The sequence below is a fragment of the Onychostoma macrolepis genome, chromosome 18 (assembly GCF_012432095.1).
Source record: "Onychostoma macrolepis isolate SWU-2019 chromosome 18, ASM1243209v1, whole genome shotgun sequence".
Classification (NCBI taxonomy): domain Eukaryota; kingdom Metazoa; phylum Chordata; class Actinopteri; order Cypriniformes; family Cyprinidae; genus Onychostoma; species Onychostoma macrolepis.
This window is the reverse complement of record NC_081172.1, coordinates 12,754,153-12,778,933: the sequence shown is the minus strand read 5'-3', so window position 1 is coordinate 12,778,933 and position 24,781 is coordinate 12,754,153. Positions and strand designations below refer to the sequence as shown.

General features: G+C 38.0%; 1 protein-coding gene across 2 annotated transcripts in view; it reads right to left on the bottom strand.

Annotated features, from left to right (window-relative positions):
• The window catches only part of hydin (HYDIN axonemal central pair apparatus protein), a 78,484-nt gene that overhangs the window by 14,669 nt on the left and 39,034 nt on the right, over window positions 1-24,781 (bottom strand). For both annotated transcript variants that reach the window (XM_058751355.1, XM_058751354.1), the window contains exons 21-53: window positions 19,608-19,751; window positions 19,039-19,352; window positions 15,093-15,215; window positions 13,843-14,014; window positions 13,033-13,242; window positions 12,795-12,935; window positions 12,527-12,701; window positions 10,777-10,910; window positions 10,502-10,635; window positions 10,293-10,429; window positions 9,915-10,036; window positions 9,297-9,488; window positions 8,759-8,908; window positions 7,674-7,913; window positions 7,182-7,311; window positions 6,969-7,046; window positions 6,678-6,845; window positions 6,229-6,593; window positions 5,503-5,622; window positions 5,231-5,388; window positions 4,170-4,320; window positions 3,479-3,892; window positions 3,187-3,378; window positions 3,025-3,104; window positions 2,748-2,930; window positions 2,541-2,660; window positions 2,239-2,398; window positions 1,642-1,814; window positions 1,329-1,527; window positions 1,058-1,160; window positions 746-845; window positions 444-612; window positions 101-336 (exon numbers count right to left, since the gene is read on the bottom strand). In XM_058751355.1, coding sequence (XP_058607338.1) covers window positions 101-336; window positions 444-612; window positions 746-845; window positions 1,058-1,160; window positions 1,329-1,527; window positions 1,642-1,814; window positions 2,239-2,398; window positions 2,541-2,660; window positions 2,748-2,930; window positions 3,025-3,104; window positions 3,187-3,378; window positions 3,479-3,892; window positions 4,170-4,320; window positions 5,231-5,388; window positions 5,503-5,622; window positions 6,229-6,593; window positions 6,678-6,845; window positions 6,969-7,046; window positions 7,182-7,311; window positions 7,674-7,913; window positions 8,759-8,908; window positions 9,297-9,488; window positions 9,915-10,036; window positions 10,293-10,429; window positions 10,502-10,635; window positions 10,777-10,910; window positions 12,527-12,701; window positions 12,795-12,935; window positions 13,033-13,242; window positions 13,843-14,014; window positions 15,093-15,215; window positions 19,039-19,352; window positions 19,608-19,751 — 5,687 coding nt within the window. The remainder of the gene's footprint in view (window positions 1-100; window positions 337-443; window positions 613-745; window positions 846-1,057; window positions 1,161-1,328; window positions 1,528-1,641; window positions 1,815-2,238; window positions 2,399-2,540; window positions 2,661-2,747; window positions 2,931-3,024; window positions 3,105-3,186; window positions 3,379-3,478; window positions 3,893-4,169; window positions 4,321-5,230; window positions 5,389-5,502; window positions 5,623-6,228; window positions 6,594-6,677; window positions 6,846-6,968; window positions 7,047-7,181; window positions 7,312-7,673; window positions 7,914-8,758; window positions 8,909-9,296; window positions 9,489-9,914; window positions 10,037-10,292; window positions 10,430-10,501; window positions 10,636-10,776; window positions 10,911-12,526; window positions 12,702-12,794; window positions 12,936-13,032; window positions 13,243-13,842; window positions 14,015-15,092; window positions 15,216-19,038; window positions 19,353-19,607; window positions 19,752-24,781) is intronic.

Here is a 24,781-nt window from a genome sequence, read left to right as displayed (position 1 = left end):
TGACTACTGTATATATACATACATATACAGTATAATTTTTATAATCAATTAATTTATTTATTTTTTACAATTTATAGTTATATTTTTACAATAGCCATACCCTCTCCTCTGTGCAGGAATTGGGGCGTTTTTGCACATCCTAATGGTGAAACGCATCTCAAAGCTGCCTCTGTTCTCCACAATGAGAGTCTGTTTCTTGCGAGAGCCATACACCAGTGGGCCAAAGTTGATATCATTAGAGGGATTGACACTGTATTTGGAGAAAAGTGCCTGGACCGACACTTTGATTGGTATAGTGTTAATGGTCTCACCACCATCCAAACTGGGCTCAATAACCTGGGGAAAATACAACACAACTCATTATTTTTGTCTCTGATGACAGAAGAACTAAAATAAAAAATACTATATGATAAAGAATCTATTAAGTGGTAAAATTAAAAGACCTGACAGCAAAGGATTGGGCTTTCTCTGAAGGACATCTCCTGGTTGTGGTGATAAATAATCTGGACAGTACTGGGCTTATTGTTGGGGCGTAATGAGCCTTTCTGAGGAGTGATGGAGAACACTGAGTTCAGATCTGGCATTCCTGGCTCTGTGGCCACTAGAGTAAACCTGTAAGTGAAAATTATTAACAAAAGGAGGGAGAAGAAATGTTAAAGACATCTTTGATGTTTTTCTTTTCATTAAAATAGAAGACAGATGATATCTATGATATCTATCTATAAATATCTATATAGTAACTTACTTAAAGGCTATGTCATATTTGCCTTTGTTTTCCAACTTAATAGACCTCTTGACCTCTTCTGATACTTTGATTGTTCCAAAGTCTACTGAACCATCAGAATCTACAACAAATGCAAAAACAGCATCAAATGAATAAAGGGAATTTGTATTGGTCATTGTGTTACACAAAAGAAAGCAAGCCATACAGGTTTAGAACAAAATGAGGGTGAGTACATTTTAATTTTAGGGTGAACGGTCTATTTAACAACTTATTTTTAACTGAAAAAATGATGTGATGGTGTGATGAGCCAATGAGCTGTTTTCAGTTAAGTACCTTCTGGAATGGTTATGTCCAATGCAATATCATAGGCCTCTGCAATAATCTGAATGTTCTCTGAATGTTGAACGATGCCAAGAATGTTCTCCACATCTGACACCTGGTAAACATACATGTCTAATCAGACACATGCAGACAAACTAATGCACACCAGTACCTGTACATGAATTACAATTACATTTACTCTTTATCTGCATTAAAAATCTTCACATTTGTAAACACTGCTAATGATTCAATTACAAAAAGGTTGATTTTCATTCTCCAGTACCTCTAAACAAATGGCCCTCTTCAGTTTGACAGGGTTCTTGGCTATAAAATACATGTGCAGCCTGAAGTCAGAATGAGGCATTATGATGCCTTTGTTCTGAGACACGCTGAATTCATCCCCAAGAATCTCCAGGCCCCTCAGCCTCCAAGCAGCTGGCATAAGGGTGTTATTGCGCAGACATAAACTCTGGGTTTCTTTTCTGCAGACAAAATATGAAAAATTTATGAAAAGGATTTTTTTCACCTGTAATACATCTGATTAATTATAACAATTAACAAAAAAATCAGTATATGTTGAAGTGAATGTAGTAGACCTGTACGGTGGAGTTTTGTCAAACTGGAGCAGCTTGCGGTCCAGCTCCAGTTCAGGCCTGACTCCTATACAGGAGAGACGGAAAACAACAGGCTCTGGGTTCCCCTTGATGCAGCACACCAAGCTGTCCTCTATATGTTTGGGGGTGTTTGGGTATGCCCACACCATCAGTAGCTGCCAGGAGGATATCAAAGATTAATGACAAGAGAGTTTGAGTAAATGCCTTTTTTGGTGTTAAACTGAGTTTAATGAGACTGAGGCTGAAGATGGTACAAAGGTGGCTAAAAAAGAAAGGTTTCAAAACATAAGACAAAGAAGGAATATGTCCACACACACACACTGAAATTAAAGCTCCAAAAAATGTATTGCAACATTTCAACCAGTTGTTCTTCTTAATGCACATCATGGTTAACCACAAAGGTGGTTAACAAATTTAAGAAACGGCTAGTTAGATTGTTTGGAGCAAATACAGCGAATTCTATATTTTTAACCACAAAATGTGATTCAAATTACATTTTACATATTTAAAAAATGGCTTCCAGCTCAATTAATCCTAAAATTACATTCTGCAAAAAACAAGAAATATAAATGTGCATACCTTCCGTTCATTGGGTTCCAATGTCATATTTGGAGGGTCAAGAAGGAAAGTGGTGGCCTTGGTGTCATGTTGAAAGCAAAAATGGATCTCTGCCTCCATTTTAGAAGTATTGTGAATTACAAACTTATCCATGTTCTCAGGATATTTTGCTTCTTTATACCTGGGTCAGGATAACATCAATAATACTAAATTACTAATGTACAAACAAATTTATTATAGAATAACTTCAATAGAACAGTACTGTTAAGACACTAAATAATGACAAAAGAGTTCATTTAGCACAGAAAACAACATGCCAGCACCTGTCCCTAGTCTTTCCACACAGCAGAGGCCCAAACTCATACAGATCTGACTGGATAATGTAAGTATTTTGAAGTCCACTCTCAGGCCGCAAGCTCTTTTTGCAGTGTGCAAACACAATCCTATTACATAAACACACAGACACTATGTAGTACATGTCCAAGGACAATGATAACCACTGTATATTTCCCTACTGAAATGTTACTCACTTAGGGTCTCTGCTTATAGTTGGATAAGCACAACTTCCTCTGCAGTATAGCTGATAATATCGCTTAGTCCCCATCACCTCAAAGCTGAAAGTCTGATCAAAATTTCCAAGAACAGAAGAGTAAAACTTAATCCGTAGAGTGATGGCTCCATTCGATGGTACAATCCAGCGGAAACTAGTGAGTCTGTAAAAGAAAAGCATATTTCAAGGTTTCAGTGAAATGGTTCCATTTATTTGTGATTGTACATGAGGTTTATGTTTGTGAGGGACCTCGTTACCCCTGGTTGTATTCTTGGTTGAGTTCCTCAGAAGGTACACCCTGGCTAGGATTAGATGTGTTAGTAATAGTCATGCCCTCCTGCAGGAAAACAAGTAGACCACTTTTTAATAAGTCTTTTTTCACATTTAAACTAAAGTCTATTTCTTCAAGACTTTAGTACCTTTTCTGATCTCAGATCTGCTTCTTTCTTCTCTGGCAGATCCTCACAAGACGTGGGCATCAAAAAAGTAAAAAAGCTGTTGGGGAGCTGTGTGCTGGGTGCTGATCTCATCTTTGGGTATGGGACTATGGAGAATATTATAGGTGGTGGGATGGGTGGACCTTTAGGTCCTAACCCTAATCCATCCAAAACCTGTGAGAAAAACATTTAAAAATGTACTTGACATTCTATGGATACAAACTTTGCACAACGAAGAACTGTTCCAACATAAAGAGGAACCGAAGTACTATACCTCTTCATGGGAGGGTAGTTTCATGCTACTGATGATCTCGAATCCATCCAGTTGTTCCTTCTCTTTTATAGACAGCCACATGTAGGGGATAGGCTGTGGAACCACTATCTTTTCCAAGCCCTCAGCACCATCAGTTGACACTTGGGTCTGACTGGGAGCTGGTGACTTCATATCTGCAGCCTCCACTTTCAGCTTTTCCTTCTCAGCTTTCTCCTTCTCTCGTTCCTTCTTGCTCTTCTTGGCAGAGGGAGGAGGACAGTTTGTTATGTCTACAGTCTCTTGGGCTTCGGAGACCATGGGCTGTAATAAGAGACTCTGTGTTCGGTCCCAGAACTGAAGAATGTGTTGGAGTTCTGGCTGACACTGTTCGTACAGATGGAATCGGGCCAGTAGCTGTCTGTCACTCTCACTGGACTGTTAAAGAAGAACAACAAAATATAGTTTTCAAAATAGATTTCAAAGATAACTGGACAATGCAAACCAGCCAGACAATCACTTTTAAAGTAATTACAATTGGTGCTGTTTGTGGTACATGTATTATACACTTTACCTTGATTGGAAGTCAAATACTTCATGTAGTTCATGTAATCAAGTTACTATATGTTAAATATGAAAATCTGAAACATGTTTAGGCTTCACAAGAATAGTCTTCTGATGGTAAGCATATTGTGAATTGCACACTCAAACCTACTATCTCTTGTTGTAGGTCCTCAGAAAGTGGCAGGGGGTCTTCATGTTTTGGTTTTGTATCCAAGTCCTCACTAGGTGTCATCTCCTCTTCTCTTAAATTCTCAAGCTCCTGTTGTTTTCTCTCTTGTTCTTGGTCAAACTTGTCCTGTTCTCTAAAGTAATCCACAAATTCAATTTCACAAACTCATTCTTACTTAAAGTTTTCTGTTCTTTAAATAAAATTGAGTGTGAAGAACTTGTTGAATATTTGTTGTCATTACTAAAACCTATGAAAACCTGTATTCTCATTTAAATCTCATATAGAGGGTACATTGCAAGGAATCTTTTTAATTTAGTCTTATTTTGAAGATAAAATTTTCAAACATCCTTGGAACAAAACAAAAAATAAGAAGCAAAAATATATTTAGTTTTAAGATATTAAGACTTGTTTTTAGAAAATACATCCTGGAATAAATATATTTGTATTATCCTGTTGGTAAGTTACTTTTTCTTGTTTTAAGCATAAATCTACCATAAATCTAAAATCTAAATTTAAACCTGAGATAAATCATCTGAAAACTGGCCTGAATACCTTTTTGTTTTTTAATTGTCTCAAGTTAATGTATCTAGATGCATGCATCTTCTGGAATATAATATTAAAATAAATAAATTAGTTTTTCAGTAGTGCTATCAAACGATTAATCGTGATTAATCGCATCCAAAATAAAAGTTTTTGTTTACATAATATATGTGTGTGTGTTGTGTTTATTATGTATATATAAATACACACACATACAGCATATATTTTGAAAATATTTACATGCGTTTACATGTATATATTTATATTCATATAATTTATATCATATTTCAACATATTTAATATATAAATTTTTCTTAAATATATACATGCATGTGTGTGTATTTATATATACATAATAAATACACAGTACACACACATATATTATGTAAACAAAAACTTTATTTTGGATGCGATTAATCGTGATTAGTCGTTTGACAGAACTATTTTTCAGTGTTTCAAATATAAGAAGAATCTTGAATCTGTATCAGAACAGAGTAGAGCACCTTAGCTTGAAGGCACTGTAGCTGTTAAACAGGTTGATAACATAAATATGGCGACGATTGTCGAAGGCTTTCAGGATGATCTGGAGCATTTTACTTGGTGAGTGGCAGTACAGTGTCTCCAATCCGTCAATCACAACACCACGGTGACAGTCACTAAGCTATAGCATGGGGGCAAGCAGGACAAAATTACTATATGTCTGCATATGCTGTGATTGACACAAATTATCAACCATATATCAGATATGTATAGGGTATACAAAAAATGTACACACCTGCAGTCTCTCTGACAGGATCTCTACCAACACATCATCAGGCAGTAGGCAGCTAATCAGCCCCAGCTCTTCATTTTGACTGGCACTCACACTCAGACGCCTGTGTACCTGACCATCTGTCTGCAACACACACACACACACACACACACATTTTAAATATTTATTTATATCCATTCATACATGACACTTACAAACAAGACACAGTACAATACAGTACAGATCCATATCTTACACCATATGTTTGGTTTTACTACAGTATCTTACTGTATTTACTATATTAATGGAGGGAAGAGCTGACACTCACAAATATTTAATATTTTTTATAAATATTACGCTATTACGGTCACGCTTTATTTTAAGGTCCAATTCTCACCATTAACAAACCATAAGCTATGACTTCTGCCTCAATAAACTCCTAATTTGCTGCTTATCAATAGTTAGTAAGGTAGTTTAGATTATGGATGTAGAATATGGTCATGTACAATAAATGCTTCATACTGTAAGTACTAATAAACAGCCAATATGTTATTAATTGGCATGCTAATAAGCAACTAATAATAAGAATTGGTCCCTTCCTTAAAAACAAGTAAAATCTTAATATCTTATTTAATGCTGCCTCTCAAGTAAATTGATATTGTTTTAATGATGTTTTGATAGTTTTACTGATAGACAACAAGAACCAAATACTATGTATGTGACAAAGTGAAAAAAGATTTTGTATGTTACCAGTGAAGCAGTGCGACCGGAGCTGTTATTCTTCTGTGAATGCCCTGTGATGTTTGTTTTATTTCGAGTTGAGGCAGATGATGGGGGGACTTTAGGATCACTGGTCAGGCTGCCTTCAGCTGTGTGTTTGGCAACTGCCTCAACACTTAGAACACCGGCACCCTGACCCACAGTGGTCACCATATCTGCCACTGCCTCATCCACTTCCTTCTGAGTATGCACCACAGCAACCTTGGCACATTGTTCCCTTGCCCTCAGGGCTGCAGAGCTGTTCCCTGATGCCACAGCCTCCTGCACCACCTCATCTACACTGAGACACGCTGCCCCATAGTGCTTAGCCAGAGTAACTGCTGTCCATGTTTTACCTGCACATAGATGCTTACATTTGCACCAGAGCGAACTTTACAACAGGACAAATAGCATACATGGGTAAATCTATAAAGTCTTACCTGACAGAGGGGCACCATGAACAATAATGGCAATGCCCCGGCGATTAAGGGCAGCCTTGCCTTCTGGTGAAAGATCAATGCCCATATGACGTGCAACAACTCTAGACACAGGGTCGTATACCAGATCCCCCACTGCAGTTCCAGTGCTGATGTTGTCTTTAGCCTGGCCTTTGAGGAGAAGAAATACAGTATGTACTCTCATTTATCTATAATAATGTACTGAATTATAGTACCAATCTCATAAAGAATGCAAATGCATTTAAATGACTGTTGCCCTAGGCTGAACCATACCTTTACCACTGAGTATTTCACCCTCAGATGGTGCAGCTGTCTCGCCCTTGTCTTCATCCTCAAGACCCTCCACGGAATCTTAAAAATAGGTTAGAACTATAAGACTCACTTAAAATTCTGCCAAAAGGCAAAACTTGTGATCATGTACCAAGTCAGATATACAATTCTGCATCAATCATAAATTAAAACCATCTCTGTTGCTGTATACGGTACCCTGCTTGGGTTCCTGCGAGCTCTGCTCTTTGTAGAAGTCCAACAGTTCTGGGGGCAGAGTCTCGCCAGGAGCACGGGGAGGTAGAAGTAACACATTTTGGGCATCATATCCTTTTAACATTCGCAAGATCTGAGAAGCAGAACACAAAGACACATGGGAAGAGGATGAATATACAAAGGGAATGACGGTGTCCAGCACTACACTGAACCAAACACATATCTGATGGTCTTTGTTGAGAAATAAGATTCATTGGGAGAACTGAAAATATATACAGTACACAATAAATGAGGCAAATGCTGAAAACATAGCTCAGATACTTTAGTCTGAAATAATCTGAAGTAGGAATTTTCATGTTTCACTTTTATATTGACAGTATGTGATCTCATTGCTGTCATGAGGACAAAATAGATATTAACGATATCTAAAAAATCTAAATCAATCAATCAATCAAACAAAACAGAAAAAAAAAACAATTTTGAACCTAAGCTCACCTCTTCCTCTACTAGGTACTGCTTGTCGAAGTCCAAAGAGTAAAACTCTGTAGGGAAGGGGCAAGGGTTGCGGACAACCACCTCAGCCACCTTTCCTTCCCAGTAGGGCAGGATGGACCCAAAATCTAGTTCTGAGGAGGAAAACTCCAGCTGAGGCTCTTCTCCCTGACCTTGGGCCAGCAGCAGGATCTTCTGAGTGCTCTGAGCCACTGTTATCACTAGTCTCTGAATGTACGCCCTCTGAAAACCACATATCAGAAGGAAAACAACCAGGTCTTTGAATAAAGATACACAGATGGCTGCAGATCAACTGCAGGCAAAACAATATAGTGGAATTATTCATAACTCAATCATGTTACTCTGACTCCCAATACAACTACAGACTGTCCACATCCCACTTTTCGGAATCAAATTCAGAATGGTACTGATTTGTGTAGGTATTTATATATAGAAAATATAAAGTGTATATAGATATACTAAAATATAGCTAGATATAATCTCGAACTTAGATATCATAAAGTCCCTTTCATAATTATTACACTACCATTCAACAGTTTGGGATTGGTAAGAAGTCTCTTATTCTCATCAAGTCTGAATTTATTTGTTCAAAAATAATACTAATAAATACTGAAATACTGATACATTTTAAAATAACTGTTTGCTATTTTAAAATATATGTAATATTGAACATTTGTACTGTATGTAATTTATTCCTGTGATGGCAAAGCTGTTTTTTTTAGCAGCTATTACTCCAGTCTTCAGTGTCTAATGATCTTTCAGAAATCATTCTAATATGCTGATTTGGTGCTCAAGAAACATTTCTAATTATTATCAATATTAAAAACAGTTGTGCTGCTTAATATTTTGAGGAAATACTCTTTTTTCAAGATTCTTTGATGAATAGAAAATTTCAAAAGAACAACATTTATTTGACATTTTTTGTAACATTATAAATGTCTTCATTAATTTGAATCAATTCTTGCTGAATAAATTCTTTGAAAAAAAAAAAGTTTTGATCTGTAGTGTATATGCAAGACTAGTAATTGTGTAACCGTAGCTACTAGCTAGTGTCTGTGTTTCTTTACCCCCTCTGCTGGGCTGAATTTGACCTGCACGTTGGTTCTGTCACCAGGATAGAGTGTGCCATCTGAGGGCAATAACTCAAAGACGACTGGAGGAGGCCGCTGTTTCAGCTGAGCCTGTCGTCTGAGGTACAGTGGGATGTGCTTGTCAATCTGATCACACAGCCAAAGAGACAACATCTGGGATAAATTCCCATTCAGTTCAATCACAACAAAACTAGATATGTTAGAGGAAAAAGTGCTGAAGTAAACCTCATACCACAGTCTGATCTAAAACTGATTAGCAACAACAAACATGCCACAAAGACGAATGAATCTTAACACTGCGACCAACACCCATTAATATCAAGCAGATATATATAATTAATTACTAAACTAAATCAGCTTATTAACGATGGAAATGAGTCTCAAAGTCAACATAAAATTAACTCCATTTACTTTCTTAATACATGATCATAACCTTACAGTGAATGATTCATCAGTTATTCCAAAAACAAAAATTACTCTGGCTCTGTTTATATGTTCTGTACAAGGCTTGTACCTTCTTTGGTCGTTCCTCCTGTCTGATGCTCCATTCACAGGGCACTGGCCCATCACTGTGCAGCTGGACTGTGATCACCTGACACAGGCCGCATTGGATTGTGTCAAACCGCAGTGTGTCTGTTGACACTGTGAGAGATGGCATTGTGACCTCCACGCATAAACGCACCTGCACTTGGGGCCCGTTAGTCACCTGTCAATCACACAGAAGTGAATGACTCAGTGACACATTAATAAATCAAGTCGCAATAAGCTATAATGTAGAGCACAAATAGCAGTGGGTGCCTTCCAAAAGATATATACTGTACAAACAATGCAAACTAGGTATTATTAATTCTGTAATAATTAATTGACAAAATGCTGTGATTTTGATTATATAATCAACATTAGGAGTTGAATTTAACATGAATTTTAAGATGTCACAACTTGCTTACATTTGTTAAAATACCTAGAAATTGTGCAGAATCTTGTTAAGTAAAAGTCTGTATGAGATTTGTGAATGTGTGAATGTTTATGATGATGGATGTTCGCATTCTCAAAAGGCACAAAAAGTCAATATTTCATCTTCATCCAGCATTTCTTTGCTTGTCTCAGATATTTAATGTCATTTTCACTGAACCTGTATGGGCATAACTGCATTGATCGTTCCCAGATTGGCCCCACGGGCATCAAACTTCACCTCAAACGTCTCTGTCTCGCAGAAGGGCAAATTCTGCACCCTGTCCAATTCTGTACTAAAACCTGAGCAGAATAAAAATGAGTATTAATGCAGTGAATAAAGCTACGCAGAATGAAACTTCAAATTATTCATACTGGAATAGTAACACTAAGAGAAGAAGCTCAACTTTACATCAAACCACAAGCTTTGTAAACAATCTAAACACATAATAGAGATTGACACCTATTTGAACAAGATTTGTTGAAGAAATCAATGCTGTCCAGAACAATCATCTCTGGCTATTTTAAATCTACTGACCATTCTGTGGAAAGGACCAACCTGTATCTGCCAGTGAGCTCCTGTCAGCTCTGAAAGATACAGCAACTGGACAAGTGTTAGTTATTTTGACAATGTGGGTCACGATGCTGCCATTGTTGACATAGCCAAAGTCCAGTGTGTATTCAGGCAAGCTTAACCTAAAGAGAAGGTCCATCAGACACGTTTTGATTGCTTGTAAAGATGAGAGGTTTCTACATGAATGGACTTACTTGCACAGCTTCTTGAGCCAGCTGTTAGTGGACCCAGATCCTCTTTGATCTGTGAGTTGGTGTTGTTTCTGTACAGCTATGGCATTTTCCTTTACAAGGAGTCGTTCTAACTCCATCTGCAGCAGGGCATCATACTACGGCATACATATATATTATAGTACACACAAAAATGTATATACAAAGCTGCAATAATGGCTATTCTCATTGGAGTTTGAGGGATTACATCAAGCTAGGAAGAGGAAGACATAACATGCAATTATCAAAGACAGACTCACAGTAGGAATGTAGTCGTCTTCGTGTGGCATCTCCTCCTTTTCTGTGACAAGCCTGCTCAACACCCCCTCCCTTGATTTTTCATTTTCCACCGAGTCTTTTGCCTCCTTAAGCAAAGAATCATATATCTCCTCATCTAGCCAGGAAACAGAAAACACCTACTTTCAAAGCCTCTTATTCAGATAAGATTTTGTTTGAGATTTGAGTACAACAGTCATGTATTTTAGTTCAAATCCTAATTTCCTATTTAATCTGAGTCTACTCACTGCTTGCTACTACTGATTCAACAATCTCTTTTTATAGGCCTTGTAGTCGAAGTATCGACCTTATAATGTAAAAATATCTCTTGAGCAACAAAACCTGCAATTTCTTCGCTCTTTACAACAAACTGCCTGTGTTAGTAAAGCAAAGAATCCGATCAATAAGTAATCAGAGAGCAACACAGTAATCCTCTCCTTAGTAATAGTTGCACCATTTGCTCTATAACCACAAGACCTCAGTTCCCACTGAGAGCAAAACTGCTTGTTTCTGAGATAAATAGCATTCCTTCAGGCTGGCAGCAGATCAGAGAAGAAAATGGATTTGAACAGTTTGAGTGCAGAGTGTGAGCTAGCTCAAGGTCAAGACCATTACGTCTGTCTGCAATCTGGCACGGTGCAACTGTGTTTGATTAAAGGTTAGGTGAGCCAGGACGAAGGACTGGACTCCTTTCAAGTGTATTTGATGAGAGTGAAAGTTGGATCATATTCAGGAATTTAAAACATCCTGTCTGAAATTCTCAATGTGTTCAACAATTTTGCGAAGAGCTGTTGGCCTCAGAATGGCTAATTCATTTATAAGGTTCGATTAATTAGATCATATGAAGATGTATGGTGTCTGTCTTGGCCAATCACTTAATGGCTATACTTTTTTGTAAGACTAAACTCTTACTTAAAATTCCTTTTGATCTTGGAGTTGGGATCAATCTAGTGAAAATGACAAATCCAAAGAAGCACAGCACAGAACTGTAGAGTCTTGAGATGTGAAAAACAGATATCAGAATGTTTTAGAAATAGCCAAACAGCTAAATGAAAGTTACTTTAAAAAAAAAAAAAAAATTATATCCAGTTGCTACTGTAAACACTAGCTTATGATGCTTGCCCCGCCTAGTTTCTTCTGATTGGTCCACCGCTTTGAAAATGGAAAATGATTAGTTGTGCTGCGTGTCAAAAGTTGAACTTCTTAAAAACACATCTTAATACATAATGCTCAGGTGCAAGACACTAAAAAAAGCTGCGAGACAAGGTGCAAAGACGTTTGTCTAGCAAATTTTTACACCAAAAAAATAATTAAAAAGCTGTGCAAGTGCAAACAAAAACACATTTTGTGTGAACATTCCCCAAGAGCACAACTGTCCTCAACAAGCCGTGCAATCTGAGGTATAAACAATGATTATCAAAAAGTTTAATTCTTGTTCAGATCTCTACATACACAAAGTTTGGAGTTGGTAAACTTTTTTTCGGTAAGACAGTAATATTGTGAAATATTATTACGATTAAAAATAATAAATTACTATTTTAATATTTTAATTTTAATAGTTTTAAATTGTGCTGAATTTTCAGAAGTCATTACTTCAGTCTTCAGTGTCACACGATCCTTCAGAAATCATTCTAATATGCTGATTTGCTGCTCAATAATCACTTTTCTTAATTAAAGCATCTTAAAAACAGTTGTGCTGCTTGTGAAAACTGTGGAGTGTGGACAGAAACTTACTCAGGTCTCTAGGCAGGTCCAGACATAATCGAGGGAAAATACCCTCTCCTCTTACAGTAATGTTCTCGGCCTCATAGAAGGCCACTTGCAACTGAAAGGTCTTGTAAAAGACTTCTGGGATCCCTGGGAGGTAATATATACTGAGCCTCATTTCTGCATATGGCTCTAGGTGACCCTTCATAAGAAACACAACCATGACACTTGATGCAAATATGATACGCAATGGATGAAAAGTCATCAGTGTATTAAAACATGAAGAACATCTCACCTTGCTGGGGACGATGTGAGGCTGACCAGGCAAGGGTTGCTCTGTAAAGAGTCCTTGTTCTCCAGTTAGAGTAGAGAAATCAAAGCCAACCTTCCCTGTGTTTTTCAGAGTGATCTCTGCTTCCGCCACATGGTCAAACAACTGTGATTATAGGAAACAAAAGAGAACGAAATTTTCCATTTCTATATATCACTGCTGAAATGATCCTATTGCTATTATGGTGAAAGGGTGTAGTTACCTGTAAACCAAAGTCAATGTCGTTTGTGTCTAGCGTATACGAAACAAAGGAAGCCTGACCCTTGAGTGTGATCTCATAGGTGGGCCCTCCGTCCACCTCACACAATGCCAACACATGCGTGCTGATGTCAGCGTGGCCGAGAAACGAGAAGGTCACCAGCTTGGTGTCACCAGGCTGTAGTTGCCCATACAGTGATGAGATATCAAACACCTATGAAATAAATGAGTATAATCGCATTGCAATGAAAAGAGGCAATTCAAACTGTACAATACATCATGTGTTTAGAGAATATTGCTCCATGCGAAAGCTGAAAAATTCTGCCTCCTCAAGCATCATCTGGATGTAAGAAGGCAACAAGGCATATCTGAATCCAATCACTGTGCCACATCCTGTCTACTGAGTTACCTTCTTTTGACCAATTTCTAAAGGTAGCGTAGGTGTATCCTGTGATATCCCACTATATCCTGTGCATTTGATTCTGTGACAGTTGAGTTAAAAAATAAAAATGGTGTCTGGAAGTTGCAGTTAGTGATCAGTTTGTGTGTAGATGTATGTTTTTGACCAACTTTTTCCACTTTTGATGTCATTTCTAGCTAGAAATTAGTATTGTAGTAATTAAATATTTGCTTAGTTATCACTAAAGTGTCTCTATTTTGTTGTAGATCATTAACTATTAAGCTGTCTCAGAAATCTGTCCTGAATAAGTTTTGGCAGATGCCCTTGTGCACAAACGCTGCCTGCAAAGTCATCCCTAAGCTTTCGGAAACAGCCTATGTCAAAATAAAGAGACAGACGCAAGGTTATTCCAACCTCTTTCACACCCACACTCGGATGCCCATTGGCTGTGAGACTGATAGGTTTGCTTCCCAGCTCTGTGCTCAATGGCCTTTGTGTCGAGTAGTTCCTATTCTGCTCCTGTCCGTTGGAGCTTCCGTGATGCAATTCATCCTCTTCCAATTGAGGTATGATTATGTCAGCCTCCCTGCAAAAACATAAACAATGACACATTATTAGGGGTATTCAGCAATCACCAGATCTCCATCTCTCTTACTTCACGTTTTTGTTCCGCCTAAAGGGTCAGACGGAAACCAAATTGGGTCTGTCAAGATGGCCATTAATTACAGAAAGCATTAAATAATTGAATGGATGTAATTTATCAGAAGAAATGTTCACATGGGAAGTCTCAGTCTTTAAAGAAAGGGAAAAGAATATAATAAGAGCCACACTCACTCAGAATAAGCTTTGATGGAATCAGTGTCATAATATTTCGCTTTCAGCAAAAAAGCAAATCAAATATCTTGTAAAAACTATTCAGATGGAAAGTTGTATTGAAGGCGGACAGGTTGTAACAATGGGTGTTATTATAAGTGGAGTCAGCAGGGGGCAGTGTTAATCAAAAAATCTATTTTTCTTTTCTTTTTTTTCCCCCCCTCCATAAGCCAGGAGGTGATTACTTAGTAGTACAGATAATGAATAAGCTCCACAGGACCCCTGGAAATTGAAAACACCAGCCATATCTACAAAAAAAAATTGTATTCCTATAAAATCCATCTGAAAATGTACAGCTTTTGTGCTTGAATGCTGTTTGTTTTAATATGTATGTGTGTATGTGTGTGTGAACAAGTAGCTCCAACCAACATCTCTGTGAACCAGGCTGTGAGCACTGAAAAGAATGACAGTGTAGAGAGTGTTTTAAGTGCTAGGGAAGTCTGGTGTAGGTGTTCTCAAAGTCTCTCAAGAGACACGTGCTGCCAGACACACTCGCTACGCTCAACAAACGCACAGATAACGCCTCACATTTACCTGCCCTCCTCAATATGAGTGCATACGTGATGGGTGCTCTTGAGTAATCTAATGATTTGGTAGGAGGCGACGCTCCATACTCTCATTATCAACTTGGAGAACCAGTGAGGAGGTGAGGTAATACTCAAAGGTCTGCTAACATGATGAGATTCGGGTAAACATCCCACTTTATATGTATCCTCATAATTCCTGCTTATTATCAGAGAGGCTTCAGGGAGTTGTCAGCCTCTAGTCTCACACAGAAGCTGTTCTCAGACCTGTTTGTGTCCGTCTTGCCGTCAGCTTCTTTCTGCTCTAACAGCTCCCACTGCGCCTCCCCGCTCTCCTTTCTTTTCCCCCCAGCGTCTCCGTCAGTCCCTTGACTCGTCTCATCAAAAAACCTACCAGAAACGAAAAGAAAAAAGTAATCAGTCTCATATCAGCCACAGACACCACGAAAAAAAACTGTCCGTCAGCAAGAAATCCGCTATGTGTCGGGAGCCCAAATGGATCAATGAAGTGGTGCAATAATACCGGCTTCGCTCTTGGTTTTAATTACTGATAGGCTTTTAATTAGCAGGCTGGACAATGCATGCTGAAACCCCTGTGATATTGATAGGAAAGGTCATAGTCTTATTGGATCATGCAGGAGGTGGGAAGCGAATAGCAGTGCAGAAAGTGATTAATCTTCACTGGCTTGCATTGTAGCCCCACGGAGGCTTATCGATTAATCCGACGCAGGACATTGCAGTCACTAAACAACTATTTAAAACTATAAAAACTCAACCCAAAGTTATCGACAGCTGAGATTTAAAATAAAGCTTTGTGCAAGCAATTTTTATCTTTTAAACGGGAAACCATAAGCATGTGTGTAAAGCTGAGAGGGTGTTGGATATACATGCCTACGAGACAAAAAATGCACATGACTGCAATAATTAAAACATCCTGTCAAATATAACAAAAATGCAATGGGAAAAATTAAAACAGCAAGATTTAAACAATTCACTAACAATGTCTTGACGTTGTTTCCGATAGCATTATTTGATTATTTCAAATAATGCAATAAGAATCAGCAGTGTCAAAGATTGTCCCGCTTAAACAGTGTGAGCTGAATCTGAACAGTGAATAAACACCAGTAAACTGAATTAATTCATACCAACGCATCCTACATACAGTGGGGAAAATAATTATTTGATCCCCTGCTGATTTTGTACGTTTGCCCACTAACAAAGAAATCAGTCTATAATTTTAATGGTAGGTTTATTTTAACAGTGAGAGACAGAATAACAACAAAAAAATCCTGAAAAACACATTTAAAAAAAGTTATAAATTGATTTGCATTTTAATGAGTCAAATAAGTATTTGACCCCTTCGCAAAACATGACTTAGTACTTGGCAGCAAAACCCTTGTTGGCAATCACAGAGGTCAGATTTTTCTTGTAGTTGGCCACCAGGTTTGCACACATCTCAGGAGGGATTTTGTCCCGCTCCTCTTTGCAGATCCTCTCCAAGTCAATAAGGTTTCGAGGCTGACGTTTGGCAACTCGAACCTTCAGCTCCCTCCACAGATTTTCTATGGGATTAAGGTTTGGAGACTGGCTAGGCCACTCCAGGACCTTAATGTGCTGCTTCTTGAGCCAATCCTTTGTTGCCTTGACCGTGTGTTTTGGGTCATTGTCATGCTGGAATACCCATCCACGACCCATTTTCAATGCCCTGGCCCTGATGGTACATGGCCCCGTCCATCGTCTCTTTGATGCGGTGCAGTTGTCCTGTCCCCTTAGCAGAAAAACACCCCCAAGGCATAATGTTTCCACCTCCATGTTTGACGGTGGGGATGGTGTTCTTGGGGTCATAGGCAGCATTCCTCCTCCTCCAAACACGGCGAGTTGAGTTGATGCCAAAGAGCTCGATTTTGGTCTCATCTGTCCACAACACTTTCACCCAGTTCTCCTCTGAATCATTGGCAAACTTCAGACGGGCTGTACATGTGCTTTGTTGGGCAGGGGGACCTTGCGGGCGCTGCAGGATTTCAGTCCTTCACGGCATAGTGTGTTACCAGTTGTTTTCTTGGTGAGTATGGTTCCAGCTGCCTTGAGTTCATTGACAAGATCCTCCCGTGTAGTTCTGGGCTGATTCCTCACCGTTCTCATGATCAAACTCCACGAGGTGAGATCTTGCATGGAGCCCCAGTCCGAGGGAGATTGACAGTTATTTTGTGTTTCTTCCATTTGCGAATAATGGCACCAACTGTTGTCATCTTCTCACCAAGCTGCTTGGCGATGGTCTTGTAGTCCATTCCTGCCTTGTGTAGGTCTACAATCTTGTCCCTGACATCGTTGGACAGCTCTCTGGTCTTGGCCATGGTGGAGAGTCTGGAATCTGATTGATTGATTGATTGCTTCTGTGGACAGGTTCTTTTATACAGGCAACAAAATGAGATTAGAAGCACTCCCTTTAAGAGAGTACTCCTAATCTCAGCTCCTTACCTGTATAAAAGACACCTTGGAGCCAGAAATCTTGCTGATTGATAGGGGATAAAATACTTATTTGACTCATTAAAATGCAAATCAATTCATAACTTTTTTGAAATGCGTTTTTCTGGATTTTTTTTTTTTGTTATTCTGTCTCTCACTGTTCAAATAAACCTACCATTAAAATTATGGACTGATCATTTCTTTGTCAGTGGACAAACGTACAAAATCAGCAGGGGATCAAATAATTTTTTTCCCCACTGTATTTAGTCAGATATTTACACAAAATGAACGTAATATTACAACTGCATCTGTACAAAATTATATAACCACACAAGTGAAATTTAACTATCTACTATTTGCTAATCTAACACGATTTGGTGGCTCATTTTTTAATGAATTTTCATGTGATCTGATTACATCCTACAGACATTTAGGTTTAGGGGTGGGCCTTCATAATAACAATGAACTTTCTAAAAGTCATACATTACCATACGAATCACATTGTACATATTCACTTGAAATTGTCAATTGCTGAAATATAATCTTTGCAAAAATGCACTAAAAACTGTTTTAACATGTTTGTGTTAAATGTTGATACATGCTTAAATTAATACATGATGTTTGAATAAATGTTATTTTCACTGACTAAAATTAGATGCCATTTTAGAGTAAAATGAACAAATGATTTAATATGAAATTAAATATTAACAAAATTTAAATTAAATGTTCATCAAAAGAAAAAATATGATTAGATAAATGCAATAAAAATATATTTATTAAATATACTATTCAGTATTATTCAGTATTCAGTACTATTCAGTTAAATTTGTATTACTTAATATTTAATTATTTACATTTTAATTGAAAGTGAACACTGGTTGTAATCTAAACACTTAGTTTCTATAATTGCTCCACTACATGGCACTGAATGCTCTATTTGAGAACACAGAGATCAAATGTTTGACTGTTATTGTAAGGTGCTGCATTTGAACACCACAGAGACTGTAAATGCTGATGATCCATTATTTAATCACATGCTTCTCCACTACTCAGTTCCATCAGCAAAGTGTGAGCTGTCATACATCATCACCCATTTATTCAGTTATAGTAAGTTACTGCATTTCCTCACAGGGCTTGGAAAGCTTGACTGGACATCTGTCCGTCTTTAACAGCTGAGTGCTGAATTAAAGCATTGACTGCTTAATCTTTTGGGGCTTTTTTGGGAGCCGTTTAATTCCCCCAATTTATTTATTTATATATTGTTGTTGTTGTTGTTGTTTGTCAACAGAAAATCAACACTCCTTGAACATTTCTCTCAAGAAGTCACTTATGCAGCCTTTGAATTGCTAAATATCAGCGTAAGTCCATATGGTCTGTCCCCTTTCCTGCGACAGACAACATTAAAAATGCACTGGCTTGGAATTAAAGCACAGCACAGCCAAGTTTACCCTGCAGAGAGGTGCCCTTGTGCTCCTAACCATTTTAGTTTATGCTTAAAAGACTACAAACTAGATCACTTTGTATTCAGACAAAATTTAGAAAAATGTCGCAGTGATTTTATGTCCATACAACGAAAAGTCACTGGGGTTTGATTGTATGGACAAAATATTCTTCAAAATATCTTGTCTTGTGTTCCTCAGAAGAAAATAAGTCAGGAAGGTGTGTATATTGTGACATATTTTCAATTCTGGGTGAACTATCCCTTTAAGGTTTATATTATAATTTGAACTTGAACTTGAAATCCTACCCTATATGGCAATGCTGTCGATCTACCAGGAAGGCCCATCGGTAGGAAATACAGAGTGGGCTGCAGTTGGTCATGGTGAGCTTGCGGCGGGATTTTGTGTTGTTGAGAATGCAGCCAAAGTCCAATGTGGTGCTTGAGAACTTGAGATTAGGGAAGTGGACCTCACCCCTCAGCACTACCCTGTCCTGCTGAGGGTGACCGTGGTAGCAGAACTCCAGCACATCTTCAACCACACGGGTGAGACAGTCCTGTCGATACATGGGGTTGAAACGTACCCATAGCTCTTTTTGAGCTCCGACAGCCAGCACCAGACTCTAGAGAAAGAGAAGAACTAGACTCAGCCTGAAAGACCAAACATTCAAATGCACGGGTCAAGGTAATGGAAAGCATTGAAATCTTACCTACACACTTGCATGCAAAGATGTTCAACAATAGAATAAAATAAAAAATATATTGCATTTTAAGACTTTTATTTAGCTTTTTGCTTTTTGGAAGAAAAACTTAATGGCTCCCATTAATTGCACTGCCATTACTGGTATATAAACAGCAACTAAATTCCACCTGTTTACCTCTGAGGTTGTATACAGTTCATCCCCGTCATAATCACACAATCCAAAAGGCTCATGCAGGGTCAGTTCCATGGAGAGGTTTAAGGAGGACACGCTCTTTAGAACCAGCCTCTGATACAATGGAACCAAAGACACATCTGGAGCCTGTGAGTAAGACAAACTTCATATATTTAGGAAAAACAACATGTAAAACAAAACCAATAAAACACAATATACTACGGGATTACACATTTACTTTGACCATACTAAGTACTGTATAATCTTTCATAGGGACTGAAAATTTGTCTCAGTTCAAGACTGAGAATTTCTGAAACTACAGTGGTAGGTGTGGAAGAAGTAATATTGAGAGCAGCTATTATTAATGCTATTAGACACAATATCATTTTCAAGCATAAATATCAGTTATTTGTGCAATTTTACTGTCGATACTTAAAAGGCGAATTTCACTCTCCCCTACACTCTTGGTTTCCCTCTTCCTCCACTTTCCTCTCATCTCTCTCTCTCCATTCCCTACTCGCTCTCTTTAATTGCTTTATTCCTCCAAGCACTACTAAGGGAGCATTCAGTAAATCTAGCAGCATGGGCTGTCAAAACACGGACGAATGGGACAGAAACAGATAAAAAGAATGCCACTGAAATAAATTTGCATTTTTAGTTCTAAGATGCAGACTTGCAAGGCGCCTGAAAGCAGCTGTCAGAAGATATAAGAAGTGTATGAAAATATGTATGGCTGCAGCAAAAAACGGAGAGAACAGGAATCTGACAAGGGGGGTGGTGTTGTGTGTGAAAATGTGTGTGTGTGTTGAAAGAGAGATAATAAAAGTGAAATAAGGCAGACAGAAAATCATTTTCATTATAATGATGGTTCCCCCCCCTGAGTTCACTGTGCTTATTCTACAGCTTTTTTTAAAAACAGAAGAGGACCTGAGATGCCAATGCTGAGCTGTGGGCTGGGGTTAAAATGAATTTGCCACTTCACCTCACTTACAATCATTTTGCCAATGAGAAGTAAATTTGGACGGCTCATTTGAATGAGTCCACATAACAATTGCAGTCTTTACTGTCTTTACTATAAATAATGAATATAGTCTTTCCTGTCAATATTAGGGGCAGCCATCTATTTTTAATTCTAATAGACCATGACATTAGCCTGTGCCTCAATCTTGTCTTTATGCTGTCAAGTGACTTACAAATGAATCGAAATTGATTGACTGGATGAACAGACGATAGATATCTCTTCTATACCATTCATAAATTAGGCTTAATTCCTGTACAATGGAGCAGTTAATTGCCTCTAACCACACACTGCAAACTATCTTTCCAGCAGTAAGGAAAGAGTCTCGTACTTCTTAAAGCTGCAGTCTGTAAGTTTTGCCTCTTTGTCGCCATCTCGTTTGAAAATGTGGAATTGCAGCTGCTTGCGGAAGTATCTTGCTTGCATGGGATGTGCTCCGGCACGGCTTCAGCACGGATGAATCTAATGTTTTGAAGTGAATGTGTTGCTGTCAGTCACCGCACCGGTGTGGATGTTTACTGTACTTCGCAATCACAGATTCTAGCCTACGTCTTGGAATATATGACCCAAATAAGAATTTTCATCGTATATTGCCATCTGAACAAGTAAGTAACAAGTCTGCCACATTTGTTAAGACCAATTGAGGAAAAAAAAAAAACATTACAATAAATCGCGCTACCAATGGTGATTTAATCTAAAGATTGGTTAGCTCATATCACATCAAACTGTGCAAATTATTTTTATTGTTATACTTTTTTCTGAAATTATTAATGTTAACATCAGTATTGCGTGACTATGAGTATAGTGTGTATTAGCGTGTAGATTTCAATTTCTGTACAGTCTAATCTAATTGTCATGCCATTCGAATTTCATATTAATAAATTCTTTTAACCCAAAAAGCAAATTAAGCTCCCTTCGAACTGGTTTTCTTTAAAATACAAATCTTGTGTATTAAGGCTATCTGTAATCAGAAGCACATTTAAACTGGAATATAATTTAATTTCATTCACGTGTTTCATAAACCTTTCTGGATTACAATCCGCCATCAAAATGATTCATTTAATTATTCTAGCTGCTGTGACAAAAGGCTATAAACAATCCGCCACCTGCAGGATCCTCACATGCTATAGCCTAGTAGCCGGGACAACGTCTTTATATTTACAGACGTAACGTAATGACGCAGTGCCATGCTCAAACTTCGTGCAAAAACCTACCCGTACCACCTAAATTAGAAAACATTATAAGCTAACCGTTGTGAATCGGGCTAAAGGAAGGCGATTGTTTTGAACACTGGCTGGTTATGTACTTGCTCAAATATTGATTTTGGATCATTTTTAACCAAAAAAAGTTACAGACTGCAGCTTTAAAAAGTGAAAGGACATTTGATAAAGGGTACATGTACAGCCACTGAGCTGCGGCACAGATAATGGACCTGGCATTTAACATACACACACAAAACAATATTGACAAAATGAGTAATTAAAAGGACTCGTCACCCAAAAATCTAAATCTGTCATCATTTATTCACTCTCATGTCATTCCAAACCTATTTGACTTTCTTTCTTCTGCAGAAAACAAAAGAAGATACAGTATTTTGAACAATGTTTGAAATGGTTTTGGTGACCACTGACTTCCATTGTATGGGGGCAAAAAAAAACACATTTCTCAGAATATCTTCTTTCCACAGAACAAAGAATGTCATACAGGTTTGGAAAAACAAGAGGGTGAATAAATTTTGGATGAACTATCCCTTTAATATATAAAATTAATTGTAACCCGAATTCCGGAAATGTTGGGACTTTTTTAAATTTGATTAAAATGAAAACTAAAACACTTTCAAATCACATGAGCCAATATTTTATTCACAATAGAATATAGAGGACATAACAAATGTTTAAACTGAGAAATTAAAAAATTTTATGCACAAAGTGAGCTCATTTCAAATTTGATGCCTGCTACAGGTCTCAAAAAAGTTGGCACGGTGGCAACAAAGGGCTGAAAAAGCAAGAAATTCTGAAAAGATTCAGCTGGGAGAACATCTAGCAACTAATTAATTTAATTGACATTAGGTCTGTAACATGATTAGCTATAAAAGGGATGTCTTAGAGAGGCAGAGTCTCTCAAAAGTAAAGATGGGCAGAGGCTCTCCAATCTGTGAAAGAATGCGTAAAAAGATTGTGGAATAATTTAAAAACAACGTTCCTCAACGTCAAATTGCAAAGGCTTTGCAAATCTCATCATCTACAGTGCATAACATCATCAAAAGTTTCAGGGAAACTGGAGAAATCTCTGTGCGTAAGGGACAAGGCCCTATTGTTTGGATGACAACACAAAGGACAACACCTTTGTTGGATGCCCGTGGTCTTCGGGCCCTCAGAAGATACTGCATCACTCATCGGCATGACTCTGTCATTGACATTACTAAATGGGCCCAGGAATACTTCCAGAAACCACTATCGGTAAACACAATCCGCCATGCCATCTGCAGATGCCAACTAAAGCTCTATCATGCAAAAAGGAAGCCATATGTAAATATGGTCCAGAAGCGCCATCGTGTCCTGTAGGCCAAGACTCATTTAAAATGGACTGTTTCAAAGTGGAAAAGTGTTCTATGGTCAGACGAGTCCAGATTTGACATTCTTGTTGGAAATCACGGACGCCGTGTCCTCCGGGCTAAAGAGGAGGGAGACCTTCCAGCATGTTATCAGTGTTCAGTTCAAAAGCCAGCATCTCTGATGGTATCAGGGTGCATAAGTGCATACGGTATGGGCAGCGTGCATGTTTTGGAAGGCACTGTGAATGCTGAAAGGTTTTAGAACAACATATGCTCCCATCCAGACAATATGTATTTCAGCAGGACAATGCAAAACCACATACTGCAGCTATTACAACAGCATGGCTTCGTAGTAGAAGAGTCCGGGGCTGAATTAGCCTGCCTGCAGTCCAGATCTTTCACCTATAGAGAACATTTGGCGCATCATTAAATGAAAAATACGTCAAAGACGACCACGAACTCTACAGTAGCTGGAAACCTATATCAGGCAAGAATGGGACCAAATTCAAACACCAAAACTCCAGAAACTCATAACTTCGATGCCCAAACGTCTTCAAACTGGTTTGAAAAGAAGAGGAGATACTACACCATGGTAAACATGCCCCCGTCCCAACTATTTTGAGACCTGTAGCAGGCATCAAATTTGAAATTAGCTCATTTTGTGCATAAAATCCTAAAATTTCTCGGTGTTTTTTAAATCTCAGTTCTATTGTGAATAAAATATTGGCTCATGTGATTTGAAAGTCTTTTAGTTTTCCTTTTATTCAAATTTAAAAAACAGCCCAATATTTCCGGAATTCGGGTTGTAAATAATATAAAAATAAAATAAAAATAGACACAAATTAATTTAATACAAAAGTTGAAACCTTTACTAAATAACACTAGACTGTGCTGAGAAATTTTAGAGCATTAAGCATTTATGACACCAGTTATAACACAATGAATATATGCATAATGAATCTTATGTCATCATAATGTCTGCAGTTGTTATAATGAGAGGATTTGTGAGCATGCAAATTTCAGCACTGCACTCCTGACTGGCCATTGCGTTCCAGAAATCAATATTGCTCAATGCAGCAAACAGGTGTTATAGCCTAAATAGAAACTGCCTACTCTATTAGTTCTTGTTGCTTTTGTGCAATAGATGAATAACAATTTATTTGTTTTAGATATTTTATATTTAGATTTCTATTTTGCAGGAGTCCCATGAATCATTGTAATCTCCCGCATCCCCGCACACACACGAGTCACTATCTCGCCCATTTTGTCCCGCGCCGCACTCTGTTGCGTCGGGTCTCGCGGGAGCAGTGTTGACAGATTGGAAATTTCCAAGTATCGTACCAGAAGCTCAAAATTATCGTATTTGGAAGAATATTATCGTACACGAGTCAAGCGTACAGGATACAGCTATTTATCTAGACCAACAAGTTTTTGACATTACCTGCAAATTACCACAATAGATAAATAACTAGGCGTACCTTACATCGTGTCTACACCGGACGTGAGTGGCGTGACAAAATACAATAGAACCTATTGGAATCAGTGACGCTGTCTACACTAGATGAGGCGCAGCGCGACACGACAAATCCCCAACAGTAAACTGAT